Source organism: Giraffa tippelskirchi, chromosome 9, assembly GCF_054371585.1.
Source record: "Giraffa tippelskirchi isolate mGirTip1 chromosome 9, T2T-mGirTip1v1.2.pri, whole genome shotgun sequence".
Lineage (NCBI taxonomy): Eukaryota > Metazoa > Chordata > Mammalia > Artiodactyla > Giraffidae > Giraffa > Giraffa tippelskirchi.
Genome location: NC_137283.1, coordinates 158,135,673 through 158,150,169, shown reverse-complemented (window position 1 = coordinate 158,150,169; position 14,497 = coordinate 158,135,673). Strand labels below are relative to the sequence as shown.

The window sequence follows — 14,497 nt, the reverse complement described above, 5'->3', positions numbered from 1 at the left end:
TACCACTTCCTGACTCTAGGATAGGATAGCATCCTGTGCCATGCTTAACTGTGTCGGACTCCTTGTGACTCCGTGGACCGTAGCCTCCCACCAGGCTTCTCTGTCCATGGAATTTTCCAGGCAAGAATACTGGAGTGGGTTGTCATTTCCTCCTCCAGGAGATCTTCCTGACCCAGAGTTCAGACCCACGACTGTTGTATCTCCTGCATTGGCAGGAGGATTCTTTACCACCGAGCCACCATAATGCCCTTTTTTGTAATAGTAAATTGAAATCAGTGAGTTCATTTCAGAGTTTTCTAAGGGGAAAGAGAAGCTGAAAGAGCAGTAGCATCTACAGTTGTGAGGAGTGCTGCGTTGAACCCCAGCAGTTTTAAGAGAGGGTGCCTCCAGCTGGAAACACAGACACCAGCTCCATCCTGAGGTCACTCCCCGAGACACCGAGTTATGGGGCAAATTTTCACAGCTCTGTGCTTCAATTTCTCAAAGTGTGCCTCGTCATGACCTCCTTTCAGTATAAAGAAAATAGTACTACCCATATGAAAAAGGCTTAGAATTTCAGGTGCTAATAATGAATTAAGTCAAGGTATTTGTCAACTTTTTGTTGAAGAAAAACATACAGAAATGTACACTTAAGACTAGCAGCACCAGGTTCAATCCTGAAAGACGATGATGTGAAAGTGCTGCACTCAATATGTCAGCAAAGATGATGCTGTGAAAGTGCTGCACTCAATATGTCAGCAAATTTGGAAAACTCAGCAGTGGCCACAGGACTGGAAAAGGTCAGTTTTTATTCCAATCCCAAAGAAGGGCAATGCCAAAGAATGTTCCAAATACCATACAATCGTGCTTATTTCACATGTTAGCAAGGTTATGCTCAAAATCCTTCAGGTTAGGCTTCAGTAGTATGTGAACCAAGAACTTCCAGATGTACAAGCTGGGTTTCAAAGAGGCAGAGGAACCAGAGATCAAATTGCCAACTTTCATTGGATCACGGAGAAATGAGGAGTTCCAGAAAAACATCTGTTTCTGCTTCATTGACTACCCTAAAACCTTTAACTGTATAGATCACAACAAATTGTGGAAAATTCTTAAACAGCTGGGAATACCAGACCACCTTACCTGTCTGCTGAGAAACCTGTATGCAGGTCAAGAAGCAACCGTTAGATCCAGATATAGAACAACTGCCTGGTTCAAAATTAGGAAAGGAGTACAAGGCTGTATATTTTCACCCTGCTTAACTTATATTCAAAGTACATTATGCAAAATGCCAGGCTGGATGAATCACAGGCTGGAATCAAGATTGCCAGGAAAAATATCAAGAACCTCAGATATGCATATGATACCAGTCTAATGGAAGAAAGCGAAGAGGAACTAAAGAGTCTCTTGATGAGCGTGAAAGAGAGTGAAAAGCTGGCTTAAAACTCACCATTCAAACAACTAAGATCATGGCTTCCAATCCCATCACTTCATGGCAAATAGAAAGGGGAAATGTGGATGCAGTGACAGATTTTATTTTCTCGGGCTCCAAAAGCACTGCGGATGGTGACTGCAGCCATGGAATTAAAAGATACTTGCTCCTTGGAAGGAAAGCTATGACGAACCTAGACAATATCTTAAAAAGCAGAGACATCACTTTGCCCACAAAGGTCTGTATAGTCAAAGGTACAATTTTTCCAGTAGACATGTACATGTGAGAGTTGGACCGTAAAGAAGAATGAGCACCAAAGGATTGATGCTTTTCAACTGTGGTGTTGGAGAAGACTCTTGAGAGTCCCTTGGACTGCAAAGAGACCAAACCTGTCAATCCTAAAAGAAATCAGTCCTGAATTAGAAGGACTGATGCTGAAGCTGAAGCTCCAATACTTTGGCCACCTGATGCGAAGAGCCAACTCATTGAAAATAAGACCCTGATGCTGGGGAAGATTGAGGGCAGGAGGAGAAGGGGGCAACAGAGGATGAGATGTTTAGATAGCATCACTGACGTAATAGATAGAATTTGAGCAAACTCCTGGAGATAGGGGCTTCCCGGGTGCTTCCCAGGTGGCACTAGTGGTGAAGGACCCACCTGCCAGTGCAAAAGACATAAGAGACGTGGGTTTGATCCTTAAGTTGGGAAGAACCCCTGGAGAAGGAAATGGCAACCCACTCCAGTATTCTTGCCTGGGAAATTCCATGGACAGAGGAGCCTGGGGGGCTACAGTCCATGGGGTCACTAAGAGTCGGACACGACTGAATCAATTTAGCAGCAGCAGCAGGTGGTGCTAGTGGTAAAGAACCCCCCTGACAGTGCAGGAGATGTAAGAGACATGGGTTCAATCCCTCAGTCCGGAAGATCTCCTGGAGGAGGGCATGGCAACCCACTCCACTATTCTTGCCAGGAGAATTTCATGGACAGAGGAGCCTGGCGGGCTACGGTCCATGGAGTCGCAAAGAGTCAGACATTGTTTAGCAACTGAAAAACTACAACAACCAGATCAAGAGGTGGAACCCCCTCGGAGTCAAGAGATGGACCCTCTCTGACCCCCTCGGAGTCACTACTCAGCCCTACGGAAATGCTATGCTGGCTTCTAATAACACAGATTACTTTTGCTATTTGGGGGCTTTGCGTGCAAGGTACTCTTTTGTGTCTGGCCTCTTTGACTCAACATTATTTTGTGAAACCCAGTCATATTGTTGAAGATAGTTGTAGACTATTCATTCTCAGGGCTCTGTAGGACTCCACTGTGTGAAAATGCATCACACTGTATGTATCCATTCTGTTGTCAGGGTATTTGAGTCATTTCATATATAGCCTAAGCCATAGGAGAGACCAGAGATTCTCTTTTATCCAGAAGGTCGGATCCACAGGTGAAATTCACCATCTCCTTTCTGCTTTCAAATGTCTGCTCAAAGGAAATCGTTTGTTTACCTCCCACGTCAGAATTAGAGCTGATCTGACTATGACTTAAGTACTGAGTTAAGGAAGGAAGAGGTTAACATGTAGACAGCCTGCTTTGGTGGACTCGTCATAATCCCGAAGGAAACTGACCTGACTTTGGATGATGACTGCCTTTCAAAAGAGACAGCATGTCTTGGCTTTCTTGGAGGGACCACATCCCACAGCCAGAGGGTGCTTATCAATGTACCGATGAACAGAGAAGATGGTGGGTGGGTGGGGAGAGAGCACCCAAACAGGATACCAAAAAAAAGGGCACCTGAAATGATCACTTTAGAAAATATGATGATGTTTACGTACAGAATAACACAATTTCTTATTCACACATCCCACCTGTGACATGAATCAGAGCCTTCACCTATGGCCATATGTCATCTTTTCCACTCTCGGTGGTTTACAGATGTTTGACTTTGAAGTTGAAGAAGAAGGAAAAAAAAGAACCAGAGCTGCCCTAAAAGAAATGAGGAAGTGAGAGCTCTGCAGTGTCTGGCCTGGGCGACAGCCCATGATGCTCTTTCCGGTCTCAGTAACATTCTGAATTTCCACCTGCCCGCCCCCTCTGCCTTATAACGCAGAACACGTGAAGTTAGAGCCATTCAGTCTCCCTGCTCACGCTGGATTAGTAGGAGCAGAGCGTCATGCTATTTTTCCAATTTTCCACAGTTCACGGGAGGTAAAAGAAGTCTGGCTGGAGGCCCTCCGAGGGTAAGTACCATAAATTGGCCTGATACGCCAGTCAGCTGCCTGGCGGGGTCACTGGGCTTTGAGATGATATCCAACAAAAACGGGTTTCACTGTGCAGTACGCAACACATAGTGTTATGAAGAGTAAACTCAGACAGCTTTGCTTTCATGGGAAGCCTGCGCTTCGGGGGCTCTAGGGATTCTGTACATGTTCTCTTTGTTTTATGTCTGCCATAAGCAGCGTCCTGGGGATACATTGTTTTCGTTTTTCAGGTTACATGAGAAAATCTGTGCAAAGCCCTTAACACAGTGCGCTGGCTCATACATAGTGAGCTCTCCTCCCAAAACGTTAGTTGTCATTGTAGCTGTTAGATTATCTCCTGATGGGAACTTAATAAATGAAAAGCAAAGTTTGGCGTGAGGAAGATGTCAGGTTTAAAGCTTTTAGAAAGTAGCTGTTCAGATGCTGTGTTTAATAGCGTAAGACATCTGGTAACACATAACTGACTTTAAATGAAAACTTTTCTACCTAGTAGTTTCAGACTTTGTGTTTTGTCAGAGTGGGGCTGAACTTAGCCAGTGCATCCCATGTATCCCTCCTCACTCTTTGCCATATGATTTTTCATAGACAGAGCCAAGGCCACTCAGGAGCAAAATTCATCACTGGACCGTCAGCCCGAACTCCAATGAAGTTGACAAGCAGCTGCCATGCTGTATGCGCCCGTCTTACTTTTACTACCTCAGATTTTCTCATTGGCAAGAGTCAAAGATGTTTACCTAATTTGACTTTTTCTCTCTTGTAGTCAAAAACACTAAATGCCTGTGATATGGAGACATTAATTGAATGTCAATCAGAGGTAAGAAAGCTGTTTTTCAAACTTTTTATCTGCACTGGAGATGGAAAATTTTGTTTTAATTGAATATCATGCATGTTGTTTAGTTATCAGAATAGAAAATCAACATGATAAGTTGTAGTAAACACTAATATTAATTGAGATCTTGTGTCATGATAAGCAAGACGTTAATATTGATTCTGAAAAAAAGTAACGGACTACTGACTAACTGTTGATATGAATAAAATGTTGAATATATTTTGTGGGGAAAGACGGGGCAGATTTCTTAAATCATTAATTTTAATTAAAATCAAAATATTTTTAGCGCAATATCAAGGACCATCCTCTGTTGGCATCATGTGAGAGTGAAGATAATATTTGCCAGCTAATTGGTGAGTTTTGAAAACACACTTATCTTTTATGTAAATGCTAACAACCAGTGTTCTTGGTTTGCCAAACCACAGTGCTTTACTAGGAATTTTTTTTTCAAAGTGTTCTCTTAAAGACCACAGAACATTAACACTTGCATGGCAGGAAGGCTCCAGCTCACTAGACAGCGAGTGCTCTGATAGAAAAGATCCTCCCCAAGTCAACCTTTCCCCCATCCAGAGGGGTTTTAGTGGGGTTACAGATCTCCTGGCCACTTCTGTTCTGACAATTAAAGTGTGCATACGTGTGAAAAATGTGCAGTTGCCTTTTCCACTCTCTCTCTCCTCTAATGGAGAATGATGCTAAGAGCACATGAAACAACCGTTGCTATCTTAAATCCCAGAGAACCCACTGTTGAGTCAATTTTTTCCACAATTCATTGCATTGTAATGTAACCCTGACCCAGTTCTCTTGAACTATAAGGACAAGCCAATTCTCTATCCATCCTCTTCACTTGCCGTATAAAAGGTATAGAAACATGTGCTAATGCATTTAGAAAGTATAGCTTTTTTTTTTAATTAGGGAAAAAAAGAAGAGAGAGAGGAAAACAAAGAAAGAAGTAAACTCATGAGTGGTTATACCCATTGTGCAGACATCTTTAGGATTTTGCAAGGACAGATTATCCTGGAAATTTTTTCCTGAGCATTTCCAATTGCCGGGTCTGGGGTCTAACCTCCCTGCCCCGTCCTAACACATCCCCTGGGAAAACCCTGCAGCTGACTGCAGACAGACTAGCTCCCTCTAGTGGCGGGTGCTAGCGCGGCCATTGAGGTTTAACAGCCCGCCCAGCGCAGAGCCTTCAAAATGGCTTTGAGGAAGTCACTTCCTGTAAGTTTCGTTTTCTTCACTAGTCAGAGGAGGAATTAAAATAATCTGTTTCACATCAGAAATAGCCACCAACTATCCACCGTGGTTATTAAGGTCAATATGTTAAGATAGTTGTTTATGACCTGCCTAGTTAGGCTTTGCTCCTTTTCTGTAGCAAACAGCTGGTAAAGAGTAAAAACAGGAAAGGTGGAGACTTTGAGGAACCCTGGTGTTGCTGTTGAAGGGCTGGTCGCCCTGGTAACCATGTGGTTGTTTTTTGGGTTGATTTTTCTAGATTAAGGTTCACACCCTTTGCTTCCTCAGTTTTTCGAAACTGTTTCTCCCACATGGTAAACTGTAAATGACAGTATCTGTTGTCTTATCTGGATCCTTCCTTGCTTATCAGGATGTTAATCTCATTTCTCTTTGCCTTGTTTGCTCGGCCGTAGAAATCAAGAAGAGAAAGAAGGTGTCTAACTGGCTCTTTCTCATGAGAAGGCTTTCTTCTTCATCAGATGTTTCTGCCGCTTCGGAGCCAGAATTGAAGACATCCCTTTTCGATCAGCCCTTGTCAGCCATCTGCAGTGACAACACGCTCCCGGGACCCATTCAGGTAGGCACACGTTCACCCAGAACCTACTTCAGTTTTCTGTGAAAAGTCCTCGGGAAACCTGAGTGGCTTTCTCGTGCTAAACTTGTTGCGGTGGGATTTTCAGTTTTTTTCCCATCTTTGGAAATGGTGTTCCCACTTAAGAATGCAGTCAGGAAAACACCTGGTGGCTTACATTCTAGAAATTAGTTGTATTTGCCAATGAGCTCAGGTCGATGGTCCCTCCGTCCTTCTGACGTAATGGAGTGAAGAAGGCTGAAAAAATGTGTAGCTTCTGAAAAACCAACAGGTTTATGGAGCTTGTGATCAGACATCCAGTGTTTACATGGAATGACTCGAGAGGAGGGAGGCCCAAAATCATTTTAGGTTGTGCAAATTCCAGCTCTCCCAATGGAATGGGAGGGTCGAGAAAAATGGCAGGGTCAAGAGAGACAGTTGAAAGCAACCGGACTGAAAGGAACCAGACTGAGATTAATAGTCTCTTGTTAAGACTGTCTTAGTATCCTGGAGCACTAGCTTTCATGGAGAGGATATTGTATAGCAGGTAAAGTTAGCTACTGTTCATGTCCACTATTTAAATTCTTTTTCCTACCAAAACGCAGATTTTTCCTCTATCAGTAGCAGCAAAGTGTGACTTCAAACCCTGGGTAACCATTTCCATTTCTATACCCCTTCCCTTTAGGATATTCTCACTATTCTATGCCTTAAAGGCCCTTCCACTGAAGGAATATTCAGGAAAGCAGCCAATGAGAAAGCCCGCAAAGAGCTGAAGGAGGAGCTCAACTCCGGAAGTGTGGTGGACCTGGGAAGCCTCCCTGTGCACCTCCTGGCAGTGGTCCTCAAGGTGAGTTCCCAGCATCGGTGCCAAACAACATGCTGATGGGCTCTGACACACTGACTCTCGGAATGAGAAATGGGTTCTTTGCCCTACACAGCAAAGGAAATTGATCATGGAGTCCAACTGTTTTAGTTGAGCCTTCATTTATTTGTATCAGCACCTCTGTTTCTGTGATCCCAGATTCCAACCAAAAAGTGTTGCATTAAATTCTTCCCAGATTTCTCAGAGAACAGGTGCCCGGACTGTCCCACGGCCCAGTCCGCTCCCCTGAGTCTGGTGGCGCCTTAGCTGGTGGCCTTAACCGTGCCCGTTATTAGGAAAGTTGGGGGGAGACTTCAGGCTCATTGGATGCAGGCAGGAAGGGGTGATGAGCGCAGACTCCTGAGAGGGGACGAATGAGACAGAAGTTGGGATGGCAGCGCGTTATGTAACGTGAGTGGTCCCCTTCCTCCCTCCAGGACTTCCTCAGAAGTATTCCACTGAAGCTCCTGTCCTGTGACCTGTTTGAGGAGTGGATGGGCGCCCTGGCCAAGCAGAGCGAGGAGGACCGGATCGAGGCCCTGAAACAGTAAGTCACAGTGCAGTCTCTGCCCAGCGGTTCCTCACCGAACTGTCAGAGTGTTTTACGTATGTTCAACACTGAAGGAATTCGAGTGGAATCGCTCACCTACTCCTAGAATACAAATCTAAAGCTACCCTGGAAATGTTTAAAAAGTAGTTTTTTTTAGCCAGATGAAAGGAGGCACCTCTGTCAAAAGGTAGAAAATGAACTTCAGTACTCACAAATCCCAACAGGTGGGGAGTCTAAAAATATAAGTAGTTCAAGAAAGTATGAAACAAACTCACAGATGAAAGCCTCAGAGCAGGCTAACCAGCCACATGTAGGAACCTGGGGTCTTCTTCACCTGTCCACACTGATGTCGTGCAAAGCAATGATTCTCCCATAAAACATCCCTTTCTAAACAGTCTGCAAGGGGTTGTGTGTTCACAAAATTCCATAGTGTATTTATTTCATATTGTCATAATCAACCAAAATGAAAACTCTATAAAAATAAATTCCAACAGCAACAGAAACAATACCATATATAAATGAAAATGTGACCTGTTAGTGCCTAGAAAATCTTACACACCTAACTTCACAATATCAGCACTTTTGCCAAATCCTATGAAAGTGTGTCTATATATTATGATTGTCTCACCTGGCTAAGTATTATCAGTGAAATATATATTGAACTGAAGGCATTAGTGTGTCTGTCCCAAAAAAAGAATCCTGAGATTACCACAATAAGCTTCTGCTTACAGACACAAAGATCTTTCTTAACAATATCTTATGAGAAACAAATGATCCTTATGTTAGAACCACCATCTCTTTTTTTGGAAAATATGAGGCTTTACAATTCAAATTTATTAGTCATTGTACCAATGTTGCCCTTTTAGTGCTGGCCTCATTATTTTTATGAACACGCTCTTCTAAACGGATTTATTCTTCATAAAGCTTTCTCAGAATGGCATAAAAATGTGTCTTCTTCATTTGATGAGCACAGTTCAAAAAAAAGCAAATGATGGTATTCTTTAGAAAAACCAGTCTTGCAGTATTAGAAGCAGGAAGACATTCTATATGGCTAAATGGTTTCTCAACAAAATGATTTTCAAAATGTATTAAAGTTTATTGCAGGAGTTAATGATTCGTAGTCTAAGATCTGTGTAAAGAGTAAATGGCCATGTTACTGGTGTCTGGATCATAGAGGCCAGTTTTCTAGGGCTTCAAGCTCTTGTGGTTCACTGATTCATTCCATGTCAGTTGCCACTGCAACTGTCTGAATGAACGTTTCACAATGTTTCTTGTGAAAACAGACCTTCCTCATTTTAAAGGAAGCCTGGGTCAGGCAGCAACTTTCAACTTGCTTCCCTCAAGCGAGCTAGGCCATGAACCTCCCCTAAAACCAGCTTTCCCCACCTCCATTCCAGGGTTGCAGACAAGCTCCCACGGCCCAACCACCTGCTGCTCAAGCACCTGGTCTCTGTGCTCCACGTGATCAGCAAGAACTCCGAGGTCAACCGGATGGATGCCAGCAATCTCGCCATCTGCATCGGGCCCAATGTGCTGAGCCTGGAAAACGAGCACAGCTTATCGCTGGAAGCCCGGAGAGACCTGAACGATAAGGTTTGTGCCCGGCTGTCGCTGAGAAACTCGACATCTGCTTGTGAAAGCCAAGCAGTGAGGTCTGTGGTGGCCCCAGGTCCACTCTCTCGGGTGCATCCACTGGGTGAGACCCAGTAAAGCGAGGTCATCCTACAAAACAGAGGACAAGCGATGCCTGTCTCTCCACCGCTGTTTGCAGGATGGAAAGGCCCTTTCGCTTTGCTCTTTTTTGTGCCTCACGCTCTGTCAGTTCAGCTACCAATCCAGGCAACTCCTTTAATGAACATTTTGGTTATTTTAAAGTAATACATTTTTTAAATTCACAAAGTTAAAAGGCATATCTCAAAAATAATTTTCACATAGGTGATTGTTACCAATTTTCTGAATGCTCCTTTCAGACACAGTAAACATCTCTTATGTCGATTTTGAAAGTGAAAATGTTGGTTGCTCAATCGTGTTTGACTCTTTTCGACCCCATGGACTATAGCCCACCAGGCTCCTCTGTTCATGGAATTCTCCAGGCAAGAATACTGGAGTGGGTAGCCATTCCCTTCTCCAGGGGATATTCCCAACCCAGGGATCGAACCCAGGTCTCCTGCATTGCAGGCAGATTCTTCACCACCTGAGCCACCAGGGAAGCCCATTTTGGCACCTCCCTAACTGCTGACCCTCCCTATGTCCCCCTTGGTAACCTTCCTTTAAAAATAAATAAAGATCTCATTAAGCTGACAAGCTGTTAACTTCTCCTCACAGGTTAAGACACTGGTGGAATTCCTCATCGATAACTGCTTTGAAATATTTGGGGAAGACTTTCCAGCACACTCCAGAATTGCTTCTGATGACTCCCTGGAACACACAGACAGTTCAGGTATGGAATGTGTTCTTAGTTTACTCTGACTGTGGGGTCAAATTCATGCCTGGCTACCAATCCAGGCCAGTTACGTAAAGCACCCCTGGTATCTGAAGAAGTTACCATCACACATCACCAAATCAGAGTAGACACAGGTCTGTAGGGAAGTCATCAAGCAGGGAAACTTTTCTCTTGAATTTTCCCGCACTATTTCCTCAGGCTGCAGCCTGGAGCCTTCCCCTTCTATTCTAAATCATGAAGAACTGCTCATTTTACAGAGTAATCTTTGGCTAGAGGGTTGGGGTAAGAAACTTTTGTTTCCATACAATGGAATATGGGTCTAACATGGGTCTGTTAAAATAGGGATGAAAGTGAAAGTGTTAGTGGCTCAGTCCTGTGCAACTCTTTGCAACCCCATTGACTGTAGCCCTCCAGGCTCCTCTGTTCATGGAATTCTCCCGGCAAGGATACTGGAGTGGGTAGCCATTCCCTTCTCCAGGGAATCTTTCCGACCCAGGGATCAAACCCAGGTCTCCTGCCTTGCAGACAGGTTCTTTACTGTCTGAAGCACCAAAATGGGCATGGATCCAATGAAAAGAGCCATCCAAAGGGTCAGTTTTAAATCTAAGATCAATAAATTTTCAGTGGAGTGCTGTTTTCTCTCTTTTCTCATTTCTTCCCTCCCTCTCTCTCTCTCAACCTCTCTCTCTTCATTTTCTTACTTATCTTCTCCACCTCAAAATAGTAGACATGGAAAGAAACAAAACTTGAAGGTGGCCAGTTTCTTTCATAACAAGCCCCAAATTAGCTTAGCTTCATCCAATTCCCTAGTGCCATACTTGATGTTAGTAGGGTGGACGGTGCTAAAGTGAATTTATAAAAGGAACCGAACAAAAACTCAACTGTCCCTTACCTTCCCCCAGACATGTCGACCCTGCAGAACGACTCAGCCTACGACAGCAACGACCCTGACCACGACGTGGAGCCTGCGGGCTCCCCAAGCTCGCAGCCCTCAGGGCCCTCGGAGCTGGCTGCTGGCGGCTCGGAGCCCAGAGCCCCGCTGCGCCCTTGGGAGCCCGTGGTCAGCACCACGGCCAGACTGAAGGGCTTCCTCGGGCAACCGGACAGGAGGTACTCGGACCCCAGCGCCGCATCCTCCCCAGAGTGCCTCGAGGGCAGAAGAGCAAACCCGAAACTCACGCGAAGCGAGGACGACTTCACTGCCGCGGCCCAGGCCGCCTCTCGCTTTGCTGGCGAGGAAGCCGAGGACCCGTTTCCCGAGGAGGTGTTTCCTGCAGCCGAAGGCCGGGCCCAGAGGCCCCAGGACCTGGGCGAGCGGAGCCCGACTCAGGGTTCGGTGTCACCGTGCACACGGGTCCCCAAAGCCGCCTCCAGTGGCTCCCTGGACGGTTTCTCCGACAGCTCGCCCCTGGCCTCTCCTTCCAGCCCCAAAAGAAACTTCTTCACCAGACACCAGTCTTTCACCAAGGCTGAGAAAAGCAAGCCCAACCGAGAAATTAAAAAACACTCCATGTCATTCTCCTTCGCCTCTCACCAAAGAGTGCTGACCAAAACCCGCAGCTGCGGGGCTGCCAAGTCCAAGGGCTGCCCCCGAGACCAAGAGAAGCGAGGTTCCAAGAAAGAAAGCCAGCTCGCCGGCAGGATCGTCCAGGAAAGCTCGTCGGACGCCCCCGGCCAAGCCGTGCTGGGCTTTAACGCGGGGGCCTACGCTCTCTCCGTGGAGGATGTGTTCCGGCTGGTGGATCAGCGGCACCCCGGCCGCCCCCCCTCTTACGAGGAGGCTGTGCGGCTCCAGGCGCTGGAGCTCGCCCCCCGCGGGGGCCAGACGGTGGGCAGCCTGCGGGCCCGGGTGCTGAGCCTGGACGCGGGGCTGCTGCCTCCCCTCCCTGCCCAACTCCACGGGGACTCAAGAAACACCCACGGGCCGGAGCCCCTGGACGGGCCCCAGCAGTGGCCCAGGACTGAGGCCTGGAGGCAGCGCCGGCCCGACTGTGCCCCTGGGGACGCGGCAGGACAGGTGACGGTCCCCGGGACACCTGAGCTGCAGCGGCTGAGAACGGCGTCCGAGTCGCAGCGGAAGGGCAGGCAGGCCCTCCTGGCTCGGCGGTGTAGCCAGCCCGTGTTTGACGCCGAGCAGCTCCGATTCGCTAAGGAATCCTACATCTAGCGCGGGGCCCCTCTGTACACAAGGAGAACTGCATTTAGACTCTTGTTTTCCAAAAAGTCGTGAATAAGCTCCTCTGTCAAGTTGTGTTTGAGACCTCCTCTGAGAGGACAGCCACACAACTTCACACCAGCATCTGTGCGCCTAAATTTGTACAACATGTAGCACATGTATAAAACGCATTCTAGACAAGGCATTGGGTACACATCCACAGATAATGTGTGTATATATTTGTTTGTGAACTTGTGCCAAACTGCATTGCTGTTCTTTGCCTCCTGGAGTTTTTTTTTTATTTAGTGGTTAGTGTCTAATAATGTTTCCTTTTTTTGGCATTGCCTCAAAGGGCATGCCAAGTTTCATGTTTTCCACAAACTCCATTTAGGAGAGAAAGTCTAAGTCTCTGTTAGGAGTTTCCTCTAATAAGCCGCTTTGTCATAATCACCTCAGTAGGATGAAAGGAACAGACTGCAAGGAATAGAGTTCAGAGGGCATTATAAACTCCAGCAAAAGAAAACAAAAAGATTGTTGTTAACAATGCATGAAAAATACTTCAATGTGTCCTTTAACTGTCTGATTTGAAATTTGGGTAAGTTAGTGAAAATGCATTATATTATGCATCATTAACTGATGTCAAGCACTTTGAGTTTCTTTGTAGTTCAATGGTGTCTTCTCCGATAGTGTGGAGGAAATTACTTCATACCCATTGGGGCAGTCATATGTAAAACTTCAGTATTATCTCACTACAATAAATTGCCTTCCTTATTTCAAAGTAAACATGTTCATTCTTTACTGATATGTTGCCTCCGCTCCCTCAGTTCATAGACACCCACCAGAAAAATCATTCACACGTTGGTTCATTCAGCTAGCATTTATTGGGACGTCGCTGGTGGTACAGTGGATAAGAGTCCACCTGCCAATGCAAGGGGCACAGGTTCGATCCCTGGTCTGGGAAGATCCCACATGTTGTGGAGCAACTAAGCCCATGCACCACAGCTACTGAGCCTGTGCTCTGGAGCCCGTGCTCTGCAAGAGAAGCCACCGCAGTGAGAAGCCCACACGCAGCAACTGCAGGTAGCCCCCGCTCCCCACAACCAGAGAAAGCCTGCGTGCATGACCACAAATATAAATACATTTTAAAGAAACAAGCATGTATTGACTATATATTCATTATTTCTCCTTGAATAATGAGACAAGGAGATCAAAGCAGTCAATGCTAAAGGAAATCAACCCTGAACGTTCATTGGAAGGACTGATGCTGAAGCTGAAGTGCCAATACTTTGGCCACCTGATGTGAAGAGCTGACTCACTTAAAAAGACCCTGATGCTGGGAAAGATTGAAGGCGAGAGGAGAAGGGGGAGTCAGAAGATGAGATGGTTGGATGGCATCACCGATGCAATGGACATGAAATTGGGCCAACTTTGGGAGATGGTGAAGGGCAGAGAGACCTGGCGTGCTGCAGTCCCTGGGGTTGCAGGTTGGACACAACTGGGCGACTGACCGGCAGCTCCATTATTCTAGACTGATAAGCAGAGCAAGATGTGGATCTCATGTTTAAGAAAAAGAGTCAAGCCCTGTTCTCTCCACAAATTTGCAAAACCATAAAAATGTACCTTCTTTAAGCCATTTTTGGGCAAATGGTCACTCAGAGGCTAGAAAATTTAGTGTACAAATATAATATCAGTATTTCCTGGTTTTAGTGACTTCAAGTTTTCAGTACTTTCAAAAATCTTATTTTTACGATGCTCAGTTTGCTTGATTATTAGCAAACACAGTGGTAAAACATCATACATTAGAACATTCATGCTCAATGATTAAGATATTTATCCAGTATCTTGGATACTGGACTTTGATTTTCCTTACTTCATCAATTTCTTTCATAAAACACTGCATGGTTTTGATATGTTAAAGAAGGATTTTTGTGTTGGCTAGCTACCAGGTGGTGAAGACCTGGTCTTTTGAGAAGTGATTTATTAGTAATGTGATATACAGTTTACAATGTTCTCATCCAGACTGCTCAGATCTGTTAATCGTGTTCAGATTTATTAATGTCATTTAAATTCCTTATTAAGCACCACCGACCATGCCTAAATTTCAACCGGTAGACATTCCCCTTCTGACTGCTGACTTAAGAAAAGCAATCCTTTTCCCATAATTGGACACTTAACAGTGATAGTTGGGACTTC

At 45.4% G+C, this 14,497-nt stretch overlaps 2 protein-coding genes across 4 annotated transcripts in view; both read left to right on the top strand.

Annotated features, from left to right (window-relative positions):
* LOC145521520 (rho GTPase-activating protein 20) overlaps positions 1 to 3,702 on the top strand; it is a 74,483-nt gene extending 70,781 nt beyond the window's left edge. The window contains exon 5 of one of the 2 annotated variants that reach the window (XM_081530180.1): positions 3,599 to 3,702. In XM_081530180.1, the coding sequence (XP_081386306.1) occupies positions 3,599 to 3,644 (46 nt within the window). In that variant the 3' untranslated portion in view covers positions 3,645 to 3,702. Of the gene's footprint in view, positions 1 to 3,335 lie in introns of both variants that reach the window. The other variant, XM_081530179.1, reaches the window with a different exon arrangement.
* Positions 3,604 to 13,087, top strand: TAGAP (T cell activation RhoGTPase activating protein). Of its 2 annotated transcripts, none has more exons than XM_081530178.1 (10): positions 3,604 to 3,640; positions 4,247 to 4,331; positions 4,422 to 4,475; positions 4,777 to 4,843; positions 6,203 to 6,300; positions 6,980 to 7,141; positions 7,594 to 7,703; positions 9,104 to 9,299; positions 10,032 to 10,146; positions 11,052 to 13,087. In XM_081530178.1, the coding sequence occupies exons 2-10, from the start codon at positions 4,305 to 4,307 to the stop codon at positions 12,314 to 12,316; spliced, it is 2,094 nt and encodes a 697-aa protein (XP_081386304.1). In that variant the 5' UTR covers positions 3,604 to 3,640; positions 4,247 to 4,304; the 3' UTR covers positions 12,317 to 13,087. The 2 variants fall into 2 exon arrangements, with proteins under 2 accessions (XP_081386304.1, XP_081386303.1); XM_081530177.1 differs by having other exon boundaries at positions 6,137 to 6,300.
* Positions 13,088 to 14,497: the final 1,410 nt, after the last annotated feature.